The sequence below is a fragment of the Sus scrofa genome, chromosome 15 (genome assembly GCF_000003025.6).
Source record: "Sus scrofa isolate TJ Tabasco breed Duroc chromosome 15, Sscrofa11.1, whole genome shotgun sequence".
In the NCBI taxonomy this organism is placed as follows: domain Eukaryota; kingdom Metazoa; phylum Chordata; class Mammalia; order Artiodactyla; family Suidae; genus Sus; species Sus scrofa.
The window spans coordinates 39,612,311-39,632,616 of record NC_010457.5 but is presented as its reverse complement, the minus strand read 5'-3'; the positions used below and the strand labels follow the sequence as shown (position 1 = coordinate 39,632,616).

At 38.4% G+C, this 20,306-nt stretch overlaps 1 protein-coding gene across 4 annotated transcripts in view; it reads right to left on the bottom strand.

Annotated features, from left to right (window-relative positions):
- Positions 304-20,306, bottom strand: part of NEIL3 (nei like DNA glycosylase 3) — a 216,241-nt gene continuing 196,238 nt past the window's right edge. For all 4 annotated transcript variants that reach the window (XM_021076035.1, XM_013984008.2, XM_013984011.2 and 1 more), the window contains 5 exons: positions 19,199-19,365; positions 10,128-10,297; positions 7,998-8,385; positions 2,125-2,299; positions 304-708 (listed from right to left, as the gene is read on the bottom strand). In XM_021076035.1, coding sequence (XP_020931694.1) covers positions 526-708; positions 2,125-2,299; positions 7,998-8,385; positions 10,128-10,297; positions 19,199-19,365 — 1,083 coding nt within the window. In that variant the 3' untranslated portion in view covers positions 304-525. The remainder of the gene's footprint in view (positions 709-2,124; positions 2,300-7,997; positions 8,386-10,127; positions 10,298-19,198; positions 19,366-20,306) is intronic.

Sequence of the window (20,306 nt, the reverse complement as noted above, 5' to 3'; positions counted from 1 at the left end):
CCCATAGCTTTGCGCGAAAATGCATTTGAAGCTATACAAGTGTTTGGCATGTTTATAGCATCTAGAGAAACTTGATGTTTGTTGCACAGAGTAAAAAACATTATTTTCTATGAAGAAGATCTCATTTCTCACATTTCATTTAAGCAAACAAGAAGTTCCTTTAATCATATATCATGAATAGTGGTCATACCGGAGAAATTATTCATTACAGACAGAATACCTTATATTTGATTGTACTGTATACTCCTCTCCTAAAAAAAAAAAAAATCACTGTGTCCCCAAAGAAATTACAAGAGACCAAGAACATGCTAAAAATACTTTATTGTCATTACTAAATGCATTAAACATACATTTTAAATGGAATATATTGTATATTCGATGAAACACAACAACAATAAAAAATACAGCCACAGAATGGAAAGGTGACAAACTAAAATGAAAGTTATCAAATATTATCAAATATTACAATAAACCTAAAATTATAGTTTGAAAGGATTAAAAGGTGTTCTACAGAAGGAGAAAACATTAGCATCCTGGAATAATGTTTATTCCTGGCCCATTTTCTGCCCACTGGAAAAAATTGCACTGTTTTTCCTTCCCAAGAGGGCACACAAAAAAATTCTTTCCATTATTTGGTCCAATCTTCAACACTGTTCTCATGATGGAGCGTTTGCCATGGTTGCAGAATGGGAATGACAAATCTGCCCACTAGGGGGGAAAAACAGATTGTAAAGTTTAGGTGGATGTTACAATGATAGACAGGCTGAGTCTGGATGCATTTGATTAGTAATGTATTGTCTTCACTTACTAATTTGACATTGTAAAATACACGCAAGTCATTAGTTGTTGCCCTTAAAAACCTTATATCCTATGAGAAGCATCTATAACAAATTTGCCTTAATCACACAGAAAATTGTCGTAATTTCAAGTTTCTCTCAATCCAAAGGCACAGTACTTAGAGAAGTTCCTTCACTTTATTGCAAATAGTTGAAAACTACTAGAATCTCACTGTAAAACAACCACCAAATTTCCTGTTACAGGTCTGTTGTAGTTAATGCTCTTAAGACCAAAGATTTGTTATGCCTTTAACACTCAACTGCTTTAGTCTTCCAGGCAAAGAAAGAATTTGCTATAGAATTACCTGGACTAATTTAGGCAGATTCCATTATATTATTCCTATCCATATTAATCTTGGCCTCAAGAGAGCTACAAAGAAGGCTATGATATTATTGATATTGCTAATAATGTTTTCCCCATCTGTACAAGTTTCTAGAGGAGGAAATGAGTTAAGTTTAGTAGGATGGAGCCACATCTCGGGCAAAGGTTAAGCTCTAAGATCACTGTCAATATTCCCTGGGGAATGCCTAAGGAAGGTACCACAATGAAGACAGATCATTTCTCTCTCAATATGTGCAACCAGAAAACTTTTGCTCCAGCACTGAAACAGATCCCTATTTTCTTTTTCCAGTTAGGTATCCGATGAAGCAGTGGGGAAAATTACGTATCTTCAAACCTTAACAGTGAGAGAGAGGCTCACATTCAGGAACGCAGACAGAATGTGGGACTGACCAAAAGGGCCCAGATTCCTGTCTCTTATTTCACATTTCTTTGCAGGGACACACCTATTGAAAGGCATGGGGAATCGCCTAAATCTAAATTGCTATTGTGCCATCACTTTCTTTGGGTATGCTTATGCAGTAGGATTTGCTAAGTTTGTTATAAATCCAGGGACAGTATATTATTTTTCCCAGGTGCCTCTATCCAACCCATAAGGCACAGGTTTTGAGGTAGCACTGAAGTTAGGAAGCATACATTTATATCTTGGATCATCAGCCACCTGAGTAGTGACTCAATAACTTTCTCTCTGTAAACCAAGGGGGCAATGCTTCTACCCTTGTGATTTACAAACATGATACACTTAATAATCTAATAGCTATCATTTGATTAATTTTTCTTTCTGTGATGACCCTCTTTGAATTTTAAGTTATTCAACATTCAGGCTTTAGGACTCAATATGGCTTTTAAATGTCATGGTTAAGCCGGAAATGGGTTGCCATCGGTTACATTTTAGTAACCAAAGTATTCCATGATATTATCATTAAGCTTGATAATTCATACAGGTACCTCAAAAAATCCACATTGTGCTTCTCTAGGTAGAGGACAAGCATAAAACTGCCTGCCCTTGTTTTCGCCATCCTTCCTCACCACTCGGAGAATGCAGGGGCGGCCGTGTTTACTGCAGCGAGGACTGCCAGCATTTAATGTATGAGGACCATCTGTCGTATTAATCTGAAGTTCACTGTAATGACAAGTTACAAAATAACTGCAGCACCATGGTGCTAAAAGGGGCTGTTCACACCACCCCACCCCCACGCCGGAATCCTGCCTGTACAATGAAATTATACCAAAAAGTGATCATGATCCACTCTACGTGATTATATACACTCCTCTGTCTTTTTAATTCTTGCTTTTCCTAGGTAACTCTCATTTCCTTCCAAAGCTACCTACCGAAATTTAAATTAAATGCCTAATTTAAATTAAATTTCTCAAGAACGAAAGGAGCTGAACTGCATATCCAATATATCCAATTTTCTTAGTTTTCATTTGTGATATTTGGCTCTTCTCTTACTCAACATGACAGTGTGGCCACTTTTATTTCTTATAAAATATTCTCAAGTCCAACTCCCCTCTCACACCCCAAAGGAACTAGAGTTACAATCTTGTCTAATTATTTTCTCATCCATAGCAAGCTCTCATCAATGGCTCTGACAAGGCCAAAGAGATCACTCTTTCTACTGTCCACGTTAAAGACAATTTTCTATGCTCTGCTTTGATCAAGGCTACCATAATAGTTGCAATCATATTTCAGCAAGGACCAGGCTGCTGGGCACAGCAGAAATGTGTGTTTTGTAAAACTGGCAAGGAAGCTTTATTCTCCCCTGTGATTAGGATCAAGAGTGTCTAGAGGTTATTCCTGCATACAGCAGAGAAAGGCCAGAAGCCAGGCTTCCACTGTAGCTATACAGAATTTTCTCTTTGAAGAGGTGCTTCATGACTATTTTTAATTTTTTAAATTTTGCATATTTTTGATAATGCCTTTATAATAGTTAGTCTTTTTAATAAACCAATTGAAGAGAAAAAGCCCTCATTAAAACTAGAAGTCCTTCCCCTTAATAGCCCTGTTTTAACTTTTGAATGATAAAAAGCTTCTTTTTTTGTTAATTTCTAAAGAAAAAAATCATTATTAAATGATTTTTTAAAAAATTTATAAATCAGAGGTGGTTCTCCTCTTCCTTGCCTCCTAAAATACATTCTTCTCAGACTTGTTCCTATAATGATGCCTCAAGGCATCATCATATCTAATCGAAATGTTCAGAGTATGAAGTCTTTTTTCCCTGGTTTTATTGAGATATAATTGACTTGTATGAGATCTTTCATTTGTGAGGAAATTGGTTTACAATCATATAACAGATGCTTAAATATATTGCCTTAAATGGACTTAAACATCCCAACGTCTGGGATGAACTCAAATGTACTGAGGCTAGTATCTGAAGCTGTTTGTGCAGCAGGCATTTGTAAGATCAAAGCAGCTGTGGGCCTTGCTAAAGAAATCATTATAATTAAATATTTCTCCAGCAGCTATTTTGTTGGTAGCATTTTCAAGGTGGGGGATGGTAGCTTACATTTTAGAATCATAGAAGACACTAAACAGAAATAGGGAAGGTGACTTCTCTTCCCCACCCCCTTCATTTCACCAGCCCCCCACCAAAAAACAGCAGTATTAAAACTATAACTTGAAGAGAAGCTAAACATCTGGATGGCTGGAGAGAAGTCGGGGGATTTCAAAACTGAAGCATGTGGGTTATAAACCATCAATTGTGCTTAAAAAGATGTTAAAGGAGGAAAAAAGAAGGGTAAGAATTTTAACAGAAATAAAATGATGCATATTTTAAAATAATTAAAAAGTACACACATGCAAACAGTTTTATACAGTCTGTTGAAATCTGTCAGAGATAACAATTAAACATTTTTGAATCCACTTGCCTCAACCTAGAAATCTCCAGGTTTTCACAAATCCAGGGAGAGGTTTAGATTCTTTTACTAGTAAAGGTTTCTGGAGACAAGCAAGATGGAAGGTGGGATTAAGGCAGAAAAGAAAGATCCCAGTATCTCCTACTGGTTCCTCATTTCTGTCTTCCATTCTGTTTCTCCCTTAGGATAAGGTTAAAGAAAAGAACTGCCCTATGCTATCTTATCTCAGCCCTTAGAGTGTGGTCCACCAACCAGGAGCATCAGCATCACCTGCGCACTCCTTAGACCTATAGCATCACCTGTCCCTACTCCACCCAGTCCACTGGCAGCATCGGAACATGCATGTTAACAGGACTCCCAAGGGATGTGTATACGCATTAAGTTGTGAAGCACTGACTTAATATAACCAAGATACTGATGCCACCTGGGATCACATCGGGTCTAAATATGCACAGGGAATCTTCATTTTATGATAGCAAACATCACCCAGCATAATTAAATGTTCTGATTAATTGAGGACATCTTTGTTCCTCTTTGCTTCAATCATGGCTTTAAAAACACTCTAAAATGTAATGAGCATTTTCTTGGTTTAGCATACAGAAGACTTTAACTTATTTTGATAACTAGGACCATCATTTTGAATACTGATACTGGATTATAAATGGTCAATATAATATGATAGATCAGGGGTTGGCAAATCTTCTCAGAAGGGACATATTTTTACGCTTGTTGGTCTTATGATCTCTGGTGCAAAATATTCAAATTTGCTATTGGAGCATGAAAAGCAGCCACAGAGAAGATGTAAGCCAATGGGAATGTGATGTGTCCCAATAAAACCTTATTTACAAAAACAGGTGGTGAGCTGAATTTGGCCCCTCTGGCTGCACTTTGCTGAGGTAGAGGTCATTAGAACCAAGGCCAATGCTTAACGCATAATAGGTTCTCAATAAATACTTATTAATAAGTAAACACTGAACATGTTCAATAAATATTGTTCAAATATGGAACAACTGTCCAACAGGGACCAGATGTATAGCACAGAGAATTCTATTCAGTACTCTGTGACAATTTATGGGAGTAAAGAATCAGAGAATGAATGTGTATGCACATGTATAACTGGGTCACTGTTGTACAACAGAAATTATCACAGACTTGTAAATTAAATATACTTCAATAAATCTTTTAACACCCCCCCAAACAGAGATTAGATAAAAACTCTTATCAAGAAAGAGGACATTCCCAAGCACAGGTCTGTAATTTTCAGGTGGGTATTTTTTCAGTGATCCATCTACCATGGTTTAACTTATTTTACAGATAGGGTGGTTCATTATAATAAAAACACTAAAATTTTTTGAACTAATCAGTCTCACTGAACGTGAATTTTGTAGTGCAGCAGTATTTCAAGGATAATAACAAACAGGCAGAGGTTAAATGACTCATCCTGGATGGTCCCAGGTGGTTCTGAAATCCTTGGGGACTGAAAACTCCAAAAGGTGACCTGCAGCACGTATGAGGTGTCAGTGCTTCACTGGTGATTAGAGGTAGAATTTGGCAATGCTGCTGGCAGCAGACCCGAGAAAATGTTAGTGATTATATTCATGTCACTTTCCTCATCTACATGAGCCTTTGTGTCAGCTCAGGAAAAATTTACACCTAAAACACAGGTAGTGTTCTTTGAAAAAGTATCACTGTATTTCGTTCTGTAGTCACAATAATTGGATCAAAGACTTACCACTGTCTAACAGTCATTCTTAACTGCTTAAAAATTGGTCCAACTATCCAATTTATAACCTGGTAGCTGGATAAAATTCAAGTCTATCTAAAGACCAATCTGAAAATATGCCCCATCAACAGAGCATGTATCATGTGGTGATGAGATCAGTAATTAAGAGAACAAAAGGCAAATTAATTACCATATAATTATTAAAGAAAAAATGAACTGGCTATAAATTCTCTGAGTGGACCACCTGCTTTAATTCTATTATGTTGTGAGCGTCTGCTCAGCATCTTGTCCACAAGATGAACACTGTAGCTGCCAGACAAGGAGAAAAATGAAATAAATGACAGTAATTTGCAATTTATTCCTTGTAAAGTAGCTGGGTGCAGAAGGGCTGCTGGGTGAATGTATTTCATCACTTGACATTTATTCTGCTAGTTGATCTTGATTGATTTTAGAGTCTCATTCCTGGGGTTCTTATTTTCAACACATACACATGCTGTAGTGTTTCTAAGTAATGCTGTGCACTGTGATTAATCATATGACCCTATTACTAATGACTTATGAAGAAATAATTTAAATTTAAGGTTACATTAATGCTTTTTTAAATCCCTAATTCATTAGTTAAATTGTCTGAGATTTTCTACAAAGCACTAAGGAAATAAAAATATGCTGAGATACTTCATTTGAGTACAACAAAAGCCACACTGTTTTTAAATGATCACATCTGCTTCTTTCCACTTAAGCTAGACAACAGAAAAGGCTGTGAAAAAATGATTTTCTTACAGGAGAGCCCCCTGACTCAGACACTTTTAACTAGCTCCTTCCTGAACTTTCATCATGAGACATTAATTAGGTTTCAAGTGAGAAGATAGCGTACGGACCCAGGCAGTTAAAAGTCTGCCCTCCAAAGCTTAATTCAAATGTCTACATTTTGTGAGTACTATGGACAAAAGTCAAACCAGTTATTATAAATGATTACAAACAAATTAAAAAAAAAATCAGCCAAGGATAAGTCATCAAGATTAACTGATAGTAAGTTTAGAGTTAGTATAGGAAACTCGAGATTAAAGCATCTATTGACCAAAACCTGTCTCAGGATTCTGTTATGAAATAAGCTTCAAGGGTTCCCAGAAGTTGGTTCAAGATGTGAACACAGATGGTCCTTTATCTCACTGCCCAAAGGAAGAATCTATCCATCAGTAGAGATGTACATAGATCATCAGAGGAGAGGCTGGAAATCAGAACCCCTCCTGAGATGACTTTAGATCCCATCCACAGTAGCTCTTCCTCTGTTCGCCTCCCATCAGCAAGAAAAGGCACAGGAGAGGAAGAATCTTCACCTTCACTTCGTTTAAAATGTTCTCCCCCTCATTTAAAGAAGCTGGATATACGGCACCTGCTTTGTGAAGGAAAAGGAAATTGTGGAGAGATGACGCTCCCTAATGGAGGTATCAGGTGTGACAGTGAGGAGGCCCAGATAAAGGGACTAAACAAGGCTGGGAAAGAAAGGGATGCCACTAATCATTAAGCAACAAGGATAACACTGTTTACTAAAATTTCTGTATCTCTGGTGATTGCACCTGAGGGTCTTCTGAATGTGTGGCAGGTAGTCTCATAAAATACATCCAGTCTGGTAGTATTTATTAATCGGAATTACAACTTTTAAATTTCAAGTCCAAAATGAGTATGCATGTTCTTTGAGCCTTTCTGGCTTAAACAAAGGCCACCATTCACGCCCTTGGTTGTTTGAAATACAGCCACTTCTTTTAGCAGAAATGTCACTAAAATTATCTCAGATCTCTCTCTTTAAAACAAAAGACATTGATTAAATATTATTAATGATAGTCTCCCTTTCAGAAGAACTATATTTCATTGGGAGTTAAAAACAAACAAACACGACAAACAACTGCTAACAGTAGAGATGGATAACCAGTAAGATTATGGGGGATTTAATCACTTTGCTTTATACTTTCCAATATTTTCCAAACATTCTGTATTAAGCATATATATGGTTATAGCCAGAAAAAGCAAACTTTTTGCAGATGTAGGAAATTCTGTTTTTCATTCCCTTCCTTCTCTAATATTGTCAGCTAGGGGAGGCAAGGGATGCCAATTACTATAATAGTCTTTACTGATTTGATTTACATTTCCCAAATCAATACAGCCCCCTTAGCAATGGATGATTTTTCTGCATTCTTAAAACTCCATGAAAATACTTTAAAGATGAAGGTTAGAAGCATCATACCTGTTAGAAAATCCAGGGTTGCAAGTTTTGTGATCTGGTGATGAGTAGTGGGTTGTTTTTAAATTTGTATATGCTGGACTAAATATTTTAGACTGAGTGCAGATCATAGGTAATACATTTACTTTGTTAGATAGTTGAGTTATATAGTTTGCTCTCTCCGGGGAGGAGAGAGGGTTTGGAAATTCCCCATCTAAAATCTGCTTTTGGCTTTCTTCTCTTTTCAAAGCACTGGATTTATTACTGAAATCAGTCAAGACAAGGGTTGTAGTTCCAAATGCAGTTTTCCTGTTGATCTTCACTTCTGTCCTTGGTTTTCCAAAGCTATTACAAGGGTATTTCACTAAGTTGTTCAAGGCAGTTGGATTTTCTTTATTCTCAAGCACTGAATCTGGAAAGAGAGACCAGTAATTCTGCAGTATTCCTATAAATACACTGACATGAAACATCTTTTTACTTAACTAAAACATTTTAGTTCATGTATTACAGTGACCTAATACAGAGAATTAATACAACAAAGTTAGTCTGAGCAACTGAGAACTAAACATCTTCTTGTTTAGGGAATGAAGTATTATATAAAGGGCAAATTTTCAACAACTTTCAGGGACTCAGAGGTGGGCTTAAAAAAGACTTATAGTTATTACACTTTACATTATGTTTAAGTATTTTAAGGTTATTCGATTATCAATTTTGTAACCACTAGGCCAAATATTATGCAGTTTAATTAAGAGGTGACATCCCACAAAGCTTTCTCTCTTGTTCTTTCTCATCTTTTTTAAGGCTGCACCTGTGGCATACAGAAGTTTCCAGGCTAGGCGTCAAACCGGAGCTGCTGATTGCCAGCCTATGCCACAGACACAGCCACAGCAGATCTGTGCTGTGTTTGTGACCTACACCACAGCTCGCAGCAACGCTGGATCCTTAACCCACTGAGTGAGGCCAGGGATGGAACCCTCATCTTCATGGAAACTAGTCCAGTTCTTAAACAACTGAGCCACAATGGGAACTCGCCACAAAGCTTTCAATCAGCGATTCAAGTTTATATCTAAATGATGAGGAATATTACTGTAAACGACAAGACCAAGTAAAAGGCTTACTAAAAATAAGATGAATTACAAAGACAACATTTACTAAATGTTTTAACAAAGCATCCTAGGATTTTGGAATCTGTACTATAATTTATTTTAAATTGCAGTTAAGATATATGTCCATCATATTCAGAAAAACAGCAATAAGAAAATAATTAAGGAGATGTGTAAAGGCATTTCAGAATGTCAAAATGAGTATGGAAACCTCAACTGTGTTTTTCTGAGGGCTCTCTGCTGAATGCTACTGAAGGGAGAGGGATGGAAGTAGGAGAGCATCCCTTCTGCTACCAGCAATGCTGTAGATAGGGTGATGCCCGCCTTTCCGGCCCAGAGAACAAAACAGAATACGACAGCTCATACAATGCGGGGTCCAGAAGTCAAGACTGAACTTTCTCCTCTCTAATTGAAGAAAGAAAGAACACTTCGAGAACACAATAGAGGCTGCGTCAATGAGATGGTTCTTAATCACGGGTTTCCTCTGAGGTTTTACATTCTCTGAACGCATGAAATTGTGAGCTCTAAAGAGTTATTTTGAAGGATTTCAATGAAATCAGTACAATTGTCTGGGTAAAGATTTTAATAACAAGGGGTAGGAGGGATAAAGAAGAGGAAAAAATTCAGCATTTTTCTATTCCACCTGCAAAGATATTCTTACAGAAATCCTCCCTTTCAATTTATCAAACGCTTGGACTGAATAACAAACTCAAAAGTTGCTGAAATCTGCATAAAACAAAGCTTTATTGAATAATTCATTAGAAACAGTAGAGAACAGATGTGATCATCTCAGTTTTTTTTTTTTTTGAGATACAAAGGCACATACTCTTTTAGTACAAGCATGTTTTCCCTCCCTGTTTAAAAAAAAAAAAAAAGTACTCAACAGAATATCAGCATGGTTTACATGCAGAGGCTGGCAATTCCTTTAAACCTTTCAGAAAGAAAGCATTTTAGTTATGAAATATCAAGGTGGGGACAAGATATATACCTGACTTTGTGTAATTAACCCTCTTTGAAATGGAATGAACACAAAATCAAAATTCAGTCTTACCAACAGGCCTTGAAGACAGGCAAGCATCACATGCCTGAGAAGATGGCTTATTTATTAGTGTACAGACCTCACACGTCCACTGCTCTTCAGATTTCCGAGCCACACAGTCTGTGAAATGATTCTCCCTGCTGGATGGCCAAGGGACGAAAGTGTTTCTAGCTGGTAGCAAGCTATAAAAGAATTCCTAAAGTTACTCATTATCACTTTTATTATTGCCCTGTTCTACATGCTGGGTATTCTAGAAACAATGACAGAACTAGTAACACTCAAATGCTACATGTTTGCTATTACTTAGAGTTCTACCTATCTGGCTATCTGGACATGTTTTCACTTGGGCCCTGCTGATTGCCATAAAAGACAGAAATAACAGATCTAATTCAGAGTCAAGGAGTTGTGTGTTTTTTTAAACCAACTAACATATATATATATATTATTGCCCAGTGCCCATGGCATTTGAAAATTCCTAGGCCTAGGATCAAACTCACTCCACAGCAGCGACCCAAGCTGCTGCAATGACAATGCTGGATCCTTAACCTACTGTGCCACAAGAGAACTCCCCAACTAAAAACATGTGACATAACTGCTAGGGAGCATTTCTCAACTAATTTTTTAAGTAAGTGGGACTCTTCCCAAAGCAAAACTAAAATGTTTTTATTCAACCAAACTAGGGAAGAAAAAAGTTATGTAGAAATTAGCGCACTGACTGCAGGGTGAGAAAGTTCTACCTTTACTTTGTACATCTCCAGAATTTCTCAATATCCCCTAGGGGAGTTCCCATCATGGCGCAGGGGAAATGAATCTGACGAGGAATCACGAGGTTGCAGGTTGGATATGTGGCCTTGGTCAGTAGGTTAAGGATCTGGCATTGCCATGAGCTGTGGTGTAGGTCGCAGATGTGGCTCAGATCCTGCATTCCTATGGCTGTGGTGAAGGCTGGCAACTGTAGCTCCGATTGGACCCCTAACCTGGGGACCTCCATATGCCATGCATGTGGCCCTAAAAAGAAAAAAAAAAATACATTAGGCATTATATCAATTAGTTGTTCTAGAGATATGTTTTTCATCCATAATGCCTTATTTCCCTTCAGATAAAACTGTTGGATATCTAACTAACAGATTAGTAAGCAATGATAAAACCAACCATGATTTTTTGGCCACAAACCTAAGTCATGATTTTCTAGCTGGAATTCTTAATTAACTCTCTACTGTTATATGGAATGTAACAGTATACTGTTATATGTGATACAGTCCTGTTCTTCAACACACAGCTCTGGGTCTGCAGAGCACAGCACATGGTTTAAACAACCACATCAGTGTCATGGATTCCTTTCATGATTCCAAACATTAAATTGAAAAGGGGCTCTTCTGGTAAAGGCTTTGTACCTTACATTTCAGAACATGAGTTCTCTGACTTTCAAAGGTAGTTGTGTCTTCTGTAGCATTTTGCTACTTACACATAATTACATCTGGTTTTAAATTCAGGCTTGTCTGGTAAAATCATAAACAGCATAAGAAAATCTGAAAGTAAGACACAGCTCTTTACGGTTCATTTATCTTTTCTTCCCTTGGCTTTTAATGCCACTCAGTATTTTTTTGCTCCTATGGGACAAGAGACCTTCTACAGTATGTACATGGCCTAATTCCTGCCCTTTGCTAACTTACTGAGAGGCAGCATCATGCATTTACTCATAATCAAATAAACACAATGTGCTCCATCTTTTCACCATTTTCACCTTTTATCCTATAAATTTCATAAACTATGAGGGGATATTTGCTACATATGGGAGTTTTGCAAGCATTTCCTCCTTACTGCTCCATTTCTTAATCACCTTCTAATAAATTCTTTCCCATCTCCAGTTGGATGTGTAACAAGAATTTCAACCTCGACATGGCCACAGTTGGCTGAATAATGGCCTCCTAAAGATAGCAGGCCACAATACCAGGAACCTGTAAAATGTTACTTTAAAAGAAAGAGGATCTTCACAGAAGTAATCAAGGATCTTAACATGGGGAGATGATGCTGGACTATCAGAGACCTCGTAATGCAAACCTAAGTATCCTTCTGAGCAAAAGACAGAGGGAGAGGAGAAGACATGGAAGAACATAGAAGACGGAGAGCAACACAGAAGGGGAGAAGGCAATGTGACCACATATGCTGGGATTAGAGTCATGTGGCCACAAATGCACACTGGCGGGCCATCAGAAGCTGGACAAGGCAAGGAAGAAATTCTGCCCTAGAGCCTCTGGAAGGCACAGCCCTACCCACACCTTAACTTTGGCCCAACAAAATGATGCTGAGCTTCTAGCCTCCAGAACCACAAGAGAATGCATTTCTGTTGCTTTGAGCAATCAGACGTGCTCCTGTGGCAATTTATTATGGCAGCCACAGGAAACTATTACAAATAAAATTCAGGACCTTCTGCCCCCAATCTGCTTGTTTGTTGCATCCCAGTAAAGGGCATCCCCCTGCACTCAGTAGAGTGCACATGAAACATGCAAGTGGTCCTTAACACTCCTTACCCTGACTCCCCACATCCTTCCATCAGCAAATGCTGTGGGCACTGCTGCAGAGTCAAATTTACCAGGAGCTAAGGAAGCTCCCAGGGCTGCCATGCTGCCCCTGTAGAGGGGACTGGGGAGCATGGACCATGGAAGCCATCACACTGCTGCAGGTGTTAGAGAGTGCTGTCAGTTGTGTCAGTCCTGGGGTTTGTTCCAGGTGAGACCCCCGTGCTGCCCACACCACCTTGCACCTGCTCAGTGCCCAGGGACATGAGCCCTGGTGACACCAAGGAGCAAGTGGACTGTCTTACACCTCCTTGCTTAGGGGATGTTATGAGCTGGGCTGCAAGTCCATTCGACACCTGCACCACCCACCACTGACCTGTCACAGCCTGGTGGAGGTGGCAAGTGAGAGACAGCGGCGGGGTGGGGGGTGGTGTTGAGCAATGGCTGGGGTTCTCAGAGTTAGGTTCTCCACCCACAGCACCAACACAACATGGGAACTTGTTAGTCATGCAGAGTCTCAGGCCTCCCTCAGACCTTTGGACCAGAAACTCTGGGGGTGAGGTCCAGTAAGTTTTACAAATTATACTTCCACAGAATCAACTGCTAAAATCCCTTGGTCATAGAGTACCCATGTTTCCAGGAAGCCCTCCAGAATGTTTCTTCTTCTGAAACCACCGTGAATCTACTATTGTGAGACTTGAAATGAGAAGCTTAAGCAAGAAGCAGCTGAGACCTGACTTTATTCTTTCTACTTGTTCCATCTGTGGAGAGCCCAGGCAAGGTCACCTTCATGAGTTCCAATCCCCAAGACAGGGGTTTTTATAGCTTTTTCATTAATTTTGAGAATTACCCCAATATTCATTTTGGCTACATGACCCACAAATTCCCATTTTAATATAATTTGCACTGGGTTTTTTTCATTGTAATCAAAAGAGTCCTTTTTAAATTATGTTTTTAAACATGACAACCATGTAATCAAACTCTCTTCCCCAAATAGGGCTATCCTGTCCAGATTAACCCAGCACAGATTTTTTTTTCATTTCTCCCAAGATCCCTGTCATAGTCCATCTCCCAGAAAAATCTCTGTCAGGTCAGGTCTGCTTAAGAATTGGTCTGCAAACAACACTGGATTCTCATTAACTAGCAACCAGCTCTCAGCACATTTCCAAACTAGATGGTTTCCAAAGACCTGAACAGGTCTTCTTAGAGGAAGAGAATATCTTCTCTCTTGTGCATCTCTCCAAAGGCACATGGTGTTTTCCCACACACCTTGTCAGGGGCTCTTTTCCCTTCCAGGAAATCCCTTTCCTGCCTCTTATCTTTGCTGAGGTCCTATTTCCTTCCACACCAAACTCAAATGTCACTTCCTCAGAGAAACTCGAGGTTTCCTCCTCCATACGATACCTCCACTGCCATTAGCACAAATGTGCCCCTTTGTAGCATGTCCATTATGAGGTTCCTAGGATCTCCTTATTCCCCACATTATACCCACTTTGAGCAACTGTACTCTATTTTGCCTTTGTATTCCCAGGACCTGATGTACAGTAGACCCTAATGAAGTAAATAGCAAGAAAATGACACCATGAAAAATAAGATAAAGACTCTCGTGAAGACAAAGAACAAAGCAAACAGTTTCCCCTCAAGGAAACAATACTCACATAAATCACATGAGATGGTATAAAAAGAAGAGCCAACAATAAATGGTATAGGTATTCAAAGTGTGGTGTGATCAATAAAAACTGGAAAATCTGGGGAGGACTTCAGGAAGGAGTGAGACAAACCTTTAGCAACTGAAGGAACACAAGAATTTAGACATTATTGGGTTTTTCATATTTTAATTTGAAATGACTTTAAATTAATGAAAAAAATGTAGTCAACATAAAAAGTGTTCAATACAGAAAAAAAATGAATGGAATATATTTAATTACAGAAATCTCTAAGAGTGGAGCAAATCTTACTGATTTTTAAATGTTTTATTTTTTTCTATTATAGCAAATTTATTTGAGTCCTAAGGGACTATGCAAATTGTTTTTCATGTTTTAGTTTTATTGAAGTATAGTTGACTTACAAGGTTGTGATCATTTCTGCTGTACAACAAAGTGATGTTTTATTATGTATACACTTATTCTGCAATGAGTCTTAAGCTGGATGCCGATATATAAAACAGAACTAGGCAAGGAGGGAGGGGGGACCGCAGGGCCCAGGACGTTGACAGTGTAGCATGGCCTCCCTGACTCCTAGGTAATTCGCAAGTCTCTCTCAGGAAACACCTGAAGCTTTGAATCCTAGTTTCAAAAAAGCCTTTGGAACAGACAATGATTTTATTTACATGATAAATGTATTTATTTGATAATCCCACTCCTGGGCATATATCTGGACAAAACTTTCATTGAACATGCGCCCCCATGTTCATCACAGGACTCTTCACAATAGCCAAGACATGGAAACAACCTAAATGCCCATCAACAAATGAATGGATTAAGAAGATGTGGTACATATATACAATGGAAAACTACTCAGCCATAAAAAAGATAAACTAATGTTACTTGCAGCAACATGGGTGGAACTAGAGATTCTCATACTTAGTGAAGCCAGAAAGAAAAAGACAAACACCATCTGATATCACTTATTTGTGGAATCTAAAATGTGGCACAGATTTCTAGCTACAAAACAGAAACAGATCACAGCCAAGGAGAACAGACTTGTGGTTTCGGGGGGTGGGGGGAGGGAGGGAGTGGGATGGACGGGAAGTTCAGGGATTTTTTTGGATGCAAACTCTTATATTTGGAATGGATGGGCAACAGGGCCCTACTGAACAGCACAGGGAACTGTGTATGATTGGGTCACTTTGCTGTACAACAAACATTGAAAAAACATTGTAAATCAACTACACATTAATAAAAAAATTTTGATAACCTGAAAGAATAATAACTTTTAAAATTTCAAAAGCTATCAATTCATAGAAGACAAATACATATGGAACATTAATCATTTATCCAGTAGACAAATATACATTGAATGTCTTCTACCTGATAAATACTGTTATGCACTTTTGGTCAAAGAAATGTACACCTATAATATTAAAAATAAGAAACCCATACGAGGTACCACCTTACACCGGCCAGATCGGCCATCATCAAAAAATCTACAAACATTAAATGCTGGAGAGGGTGTGGAGAAAAGGGCACCCCATCACATTGTTGGTGGGAATGTAAATTGGTGCAACCCCTGTGATAAACAGTATGGAGATTCCTCAGAAAACTAAAAATAGAATTACCATTTGATCCAGCAATTCCACTCCTGGGCATCTATCTAGAGAAAACCATGACTCAAAAAGATACATGTACTCCAATGTTCAGTGCAGCACTATATACAACAGCCAAGACATGGAAACAACTTAAATGCCCATCAACAGAGGAGTGGATAAAGAAGCTGGTACAGGAGTTCCCATTGTGGTGCAGTGGAAATGAATCTGACTAGGAACCATGAGGTTGAGGGTTTGATCCCTGGCCTTGCTCAGTGGGTCAAGGATCCAGTGTTGCCATGAGCTGTGGTGTAGGTCACAGACATGGCTCGGATCGTGCATTGCTGTGGCTCTGGCTTAGGCCAGCAGCAACAGCTCCAACTGGACCCTAGCATGGGAAACTCCATATACCACGGGAGCGACACTAAAAAGACAAAAGACAAAAAAAAAAAAAAAAAAAAAAAAAAAAAAAAACGATATGGTACATATACACAATGGAATTAAAAAAGGAAAGAAATAATGGCATTTGCAGCAACATGGCTGGGCCTAGAAATTATCATGCTAAGTGAAGTCAGTCAGACAGTGAGACACCATCACATGCTATCACTTACATGTGGAATCTAAAAAAAGGACACATGAACTTCTTTGCAGAACAGATACTGACTTACAGACTTTGAAAAAGTTAAGTTTTCCAAATGAGACAGGTTGCGAGGGTAGAAGGATGCACTGAGGGTTTGGGATGGAAATGCTATAAAATTGGGTTGTGATGATCATTGTACAACTATAAATGTAATAAAATTCATCAAGAAATTAAAAAAAAACCCATAGATCTGTGTAATATAACCTATTATCTAAACATATTTCAGATCTCTGTGACATGTAAACTCATGTGAGGAAACTGAGAAAAAGGGGGATATGGTGTGGTTTAGAGAAAAGTAATTGAGAACGAGAGGTGTGATGAAGAAAATGAAACACAGAAATAAGGAGGGAAAAACACAGCTGCAGATATACTTATGATGTGACAGGTATTTGGACATTCCCTCCATCCCTCAGGCTGCCCCAAGCTCTGCACAGACAAGGTGGCACCTCCTTCCTCCCAGGCTTCCACACAGCCAAGTACTCACTTCCGTTTGTCCTCCTATTTCTGACCACATCATTTTGGTTTCGCTCTTATTCTCTTCCTCCTCCTTTGCAGTTACAGGTGTTCTCTGAAGCTCAGACTGGTTCTTTTTCTTTATGCTTTTTCAGGGGACTGATGCTGTTTTAATACTTCCACTAAGACCACTATGGTGATGATAACCCTCAAGCCATTATCTCCCACCCTGAACGTGGCCCGTATGACATGTTTTCCAGATACTTCACAAATCCTCAACTTAATTCTTCCATTCTACCCATGTTTCCCAGACCCATAAAGTGAAAATTTCTATTATTTGGGCCTGCAACTTTATGCATTACTCTACATATCAAAACTGTCATAATTCCTTGGAGTTCCCGTCGTGGTGCAGTGGTTAACGAGTCCGACTGGGAACCATGAGGTTGCGGGTTTGTTCCCTGGCCTTGCTCAGTGGGTTAACGATCCGGCGTTGCCGTGAGCTGTGGTGTAGGTTGCAGACGCGGCTCGGATCCCGCGTTGCTGTGGCTCTGGCGTAGGCCGGAGACTACAGCTCCGATTAGACCCCTAGCCTGGGAACCTCCAAAGGCCGTGGGAGCGGCCCAAGAAATAGCAAAAAAAAAAAGACAAAAAAAAAAAAAAAAAAAAACTGTCATAATTCCTGCTGACATTTAACATTTTAAATTAAAGTAACAGGAGCTCTCATTGTGGCTCAGCAGGTTAAGAACACAGCATAGTGTCTGTGAGGATGCGGACTTGATCCTTGGCCTCAATCAGTGGATTAGGATCCAGCATTGCTGCAAGCTGCAGTATAGGTCACACCTGTGGCTCAGATCCAGCGTTGTGGCATGGGCCTCAGCCGAAATTCTTACTCAACCCCTAGCCTTGGAACTTGCATATGCCACATGTGCAGCTAAAAAGGAAAGAAAAAAAAAAAATGAAGTACCTATTTTTTCCTCCATTTCCAGAGTCTTGACCTCAGACCTGGTAACTATCTCTCATGCATTACACTGAACAAGCTTTGCATGTTCTTTAAGCCTCTTCACTTTCAATTCTAACTATGCTAGAATCATTTAAAAGTCCGTAATCTATTGATTTGGGAAAGAATTAACGATTCCCCAAACTAGGTTGATGACTAGGTTGATCCCATCTACCTATAAAACTACCTTTTACTATTTAACAACTTGGAGACCTCATTTGACTTGGCCAGTGTTATGACTTAAACGCTTTTTGTCATGTTCCTTCTTTCCCATTAAATAATGTTTATTTGCTCATTTATTTATTCAAAATTCCAGCTATATTTTTAAATGAAACTTCAAATTATACTCTTTCTATGAGATATTCCAAGGATTCTATGTACGTATAAACCTCTAACATCCCCAAACTCTCATAGCCTTTAAAATGTTTCATGTCTATGTTGGTTATTTTGGCTTATAATCCCATATACTGCTATGCAGCTCCTTTATATTGCTAATACTTGGCCCGGCCTTCTCCAAAGGGACCCTTGACCTCTTATCAGGATAAGTGTACACTGGGGAAAAGGAAATCATCAAAACTTTTAAGGACTACTGGACACTCATTCTGTCTGCTGGTAATTCCAAAAGACCCAAAATGTCCCTGTACTTCACAAGTCAGGTGGAGTCAGTGATCAGTGAATGGGGTTTTAGGTCAAGTTCATCTCACAACAGGTTCAGTGGGTCCCTGAACCCATCCCATGATTACTTCCCCAGTTTTGGAATGTATCATGGGAACAGACTTATTCAGACACTGGCTCAGTTACCACATTTGTGTTTAATAAGTAGTCAGCTGTTTCACCAACAAAACAGCAATTCTGTAAAGAGAGCTTGGTTATGATTCATATTTCTTCTAAATGACACAAGAGCTTTTGAAGACAGCTGAATTTTTCCAATTATTGACAAAACTACACCTCCTGGTAATCACTTTACCAGGATGAGATTAAGGCCACAGCCTGGATATTAACAACCAAGCTAGAGATTTTTCTATTGAATTCAGAAGAGGTCCAGAAATCATCTTCAGCTCATTCTGGGTTTTGGATGATGTTATTTACTACTTTCTTCCAGGGGTTTAAATACTCGTGAGTTATGTTCTGTTCTTAATAGCTTGATAGTTATTCTGTTATGTTTTCTTATTAATAGCCTTTTGGTTAGAGAATTGGGGCAAACGGTATACTTTAAATTAGATTTCTTACCATATGTCAACATGTTGAGGGTTTTCTTTCTGACAGTGAGGACAGAAATATGTCATTCTGTTATTCTCCCCTAAGCGACACACAGTTATTTTGCAGAAGCACTGACCACAATTAGGACGCTTGTAAACCTTATAGTGTTTAGAGACAGCAGATCCTGCTTTACAGCACTAAAAAAAAAAAAAAAACCCAAACATTATAATGTTATCTACAAAACGGGGTTGCTAAGGAGCCAAAGAAACATTCTTGAAAGTTATTTCTGAAAATAATTTGTTAAAAATTTACATATGTTTGTACATATGTCCTCATAATCTTTTCTTCCATCTAAGAAAAAGGTATTGACAAGATTCAGCAATATTTGTCAAGTAAGATTTGTGTGAAATAATTAAGTCATTATTTTATAACTTATTAGTATTCAACATTGTTCTTTGCTTGGCTTTACCCTCTTATCTAAATGGGATATAAAAGTCCTATAATTTAAAGTGCCTTTCATGCTTTTAAGGTTTTTATAATTAAACATAATTATGTGGTTATAAGAAAAAGACCAGATTAGCTTTAAATCTGATTATTTTCAGAACCACCGAAGCTGCTCACTTTGTTTCAACAGCCAAAAAATTTATTTCTAGGGAGAAAAATTTAACAAGATCATCTTCTTTGTTGACCTGAAAAGGGACAGTTTTTCGTTTTTAATCTTACAGAATCACTGAAAAAGAAAAATCCAAATGCCATCCTAGGAGAGAACATATTCTGTTTTAGCATAAGTTCTATTTCAAAAGACGGTGATATTCTCTATCACAGTTTTATTCGACTCACATACATTTAAAGCTCCTACAAAGAGAATCTCTGGGATTTACATCAGAAGTGTGAACATTTAAAAGTCCAGAAATGAGGCTCACCATACATAAGCTGAAAAATACATAACTTGTATTAATTTAAGCAAAGTATTGAAATGCCCATCTTAATCTGGGCAGAAGATGGGTAGCTGTCTGTAATCATCTTTCCCTGGAATAATAATTGAGCATAAATAATATTAAAATAGTCATAGGTAGGCACGTATGTAAAGCAAGAGTCCCATTATAACACTCTAGGCCTATTAATGAAGAATCCTATA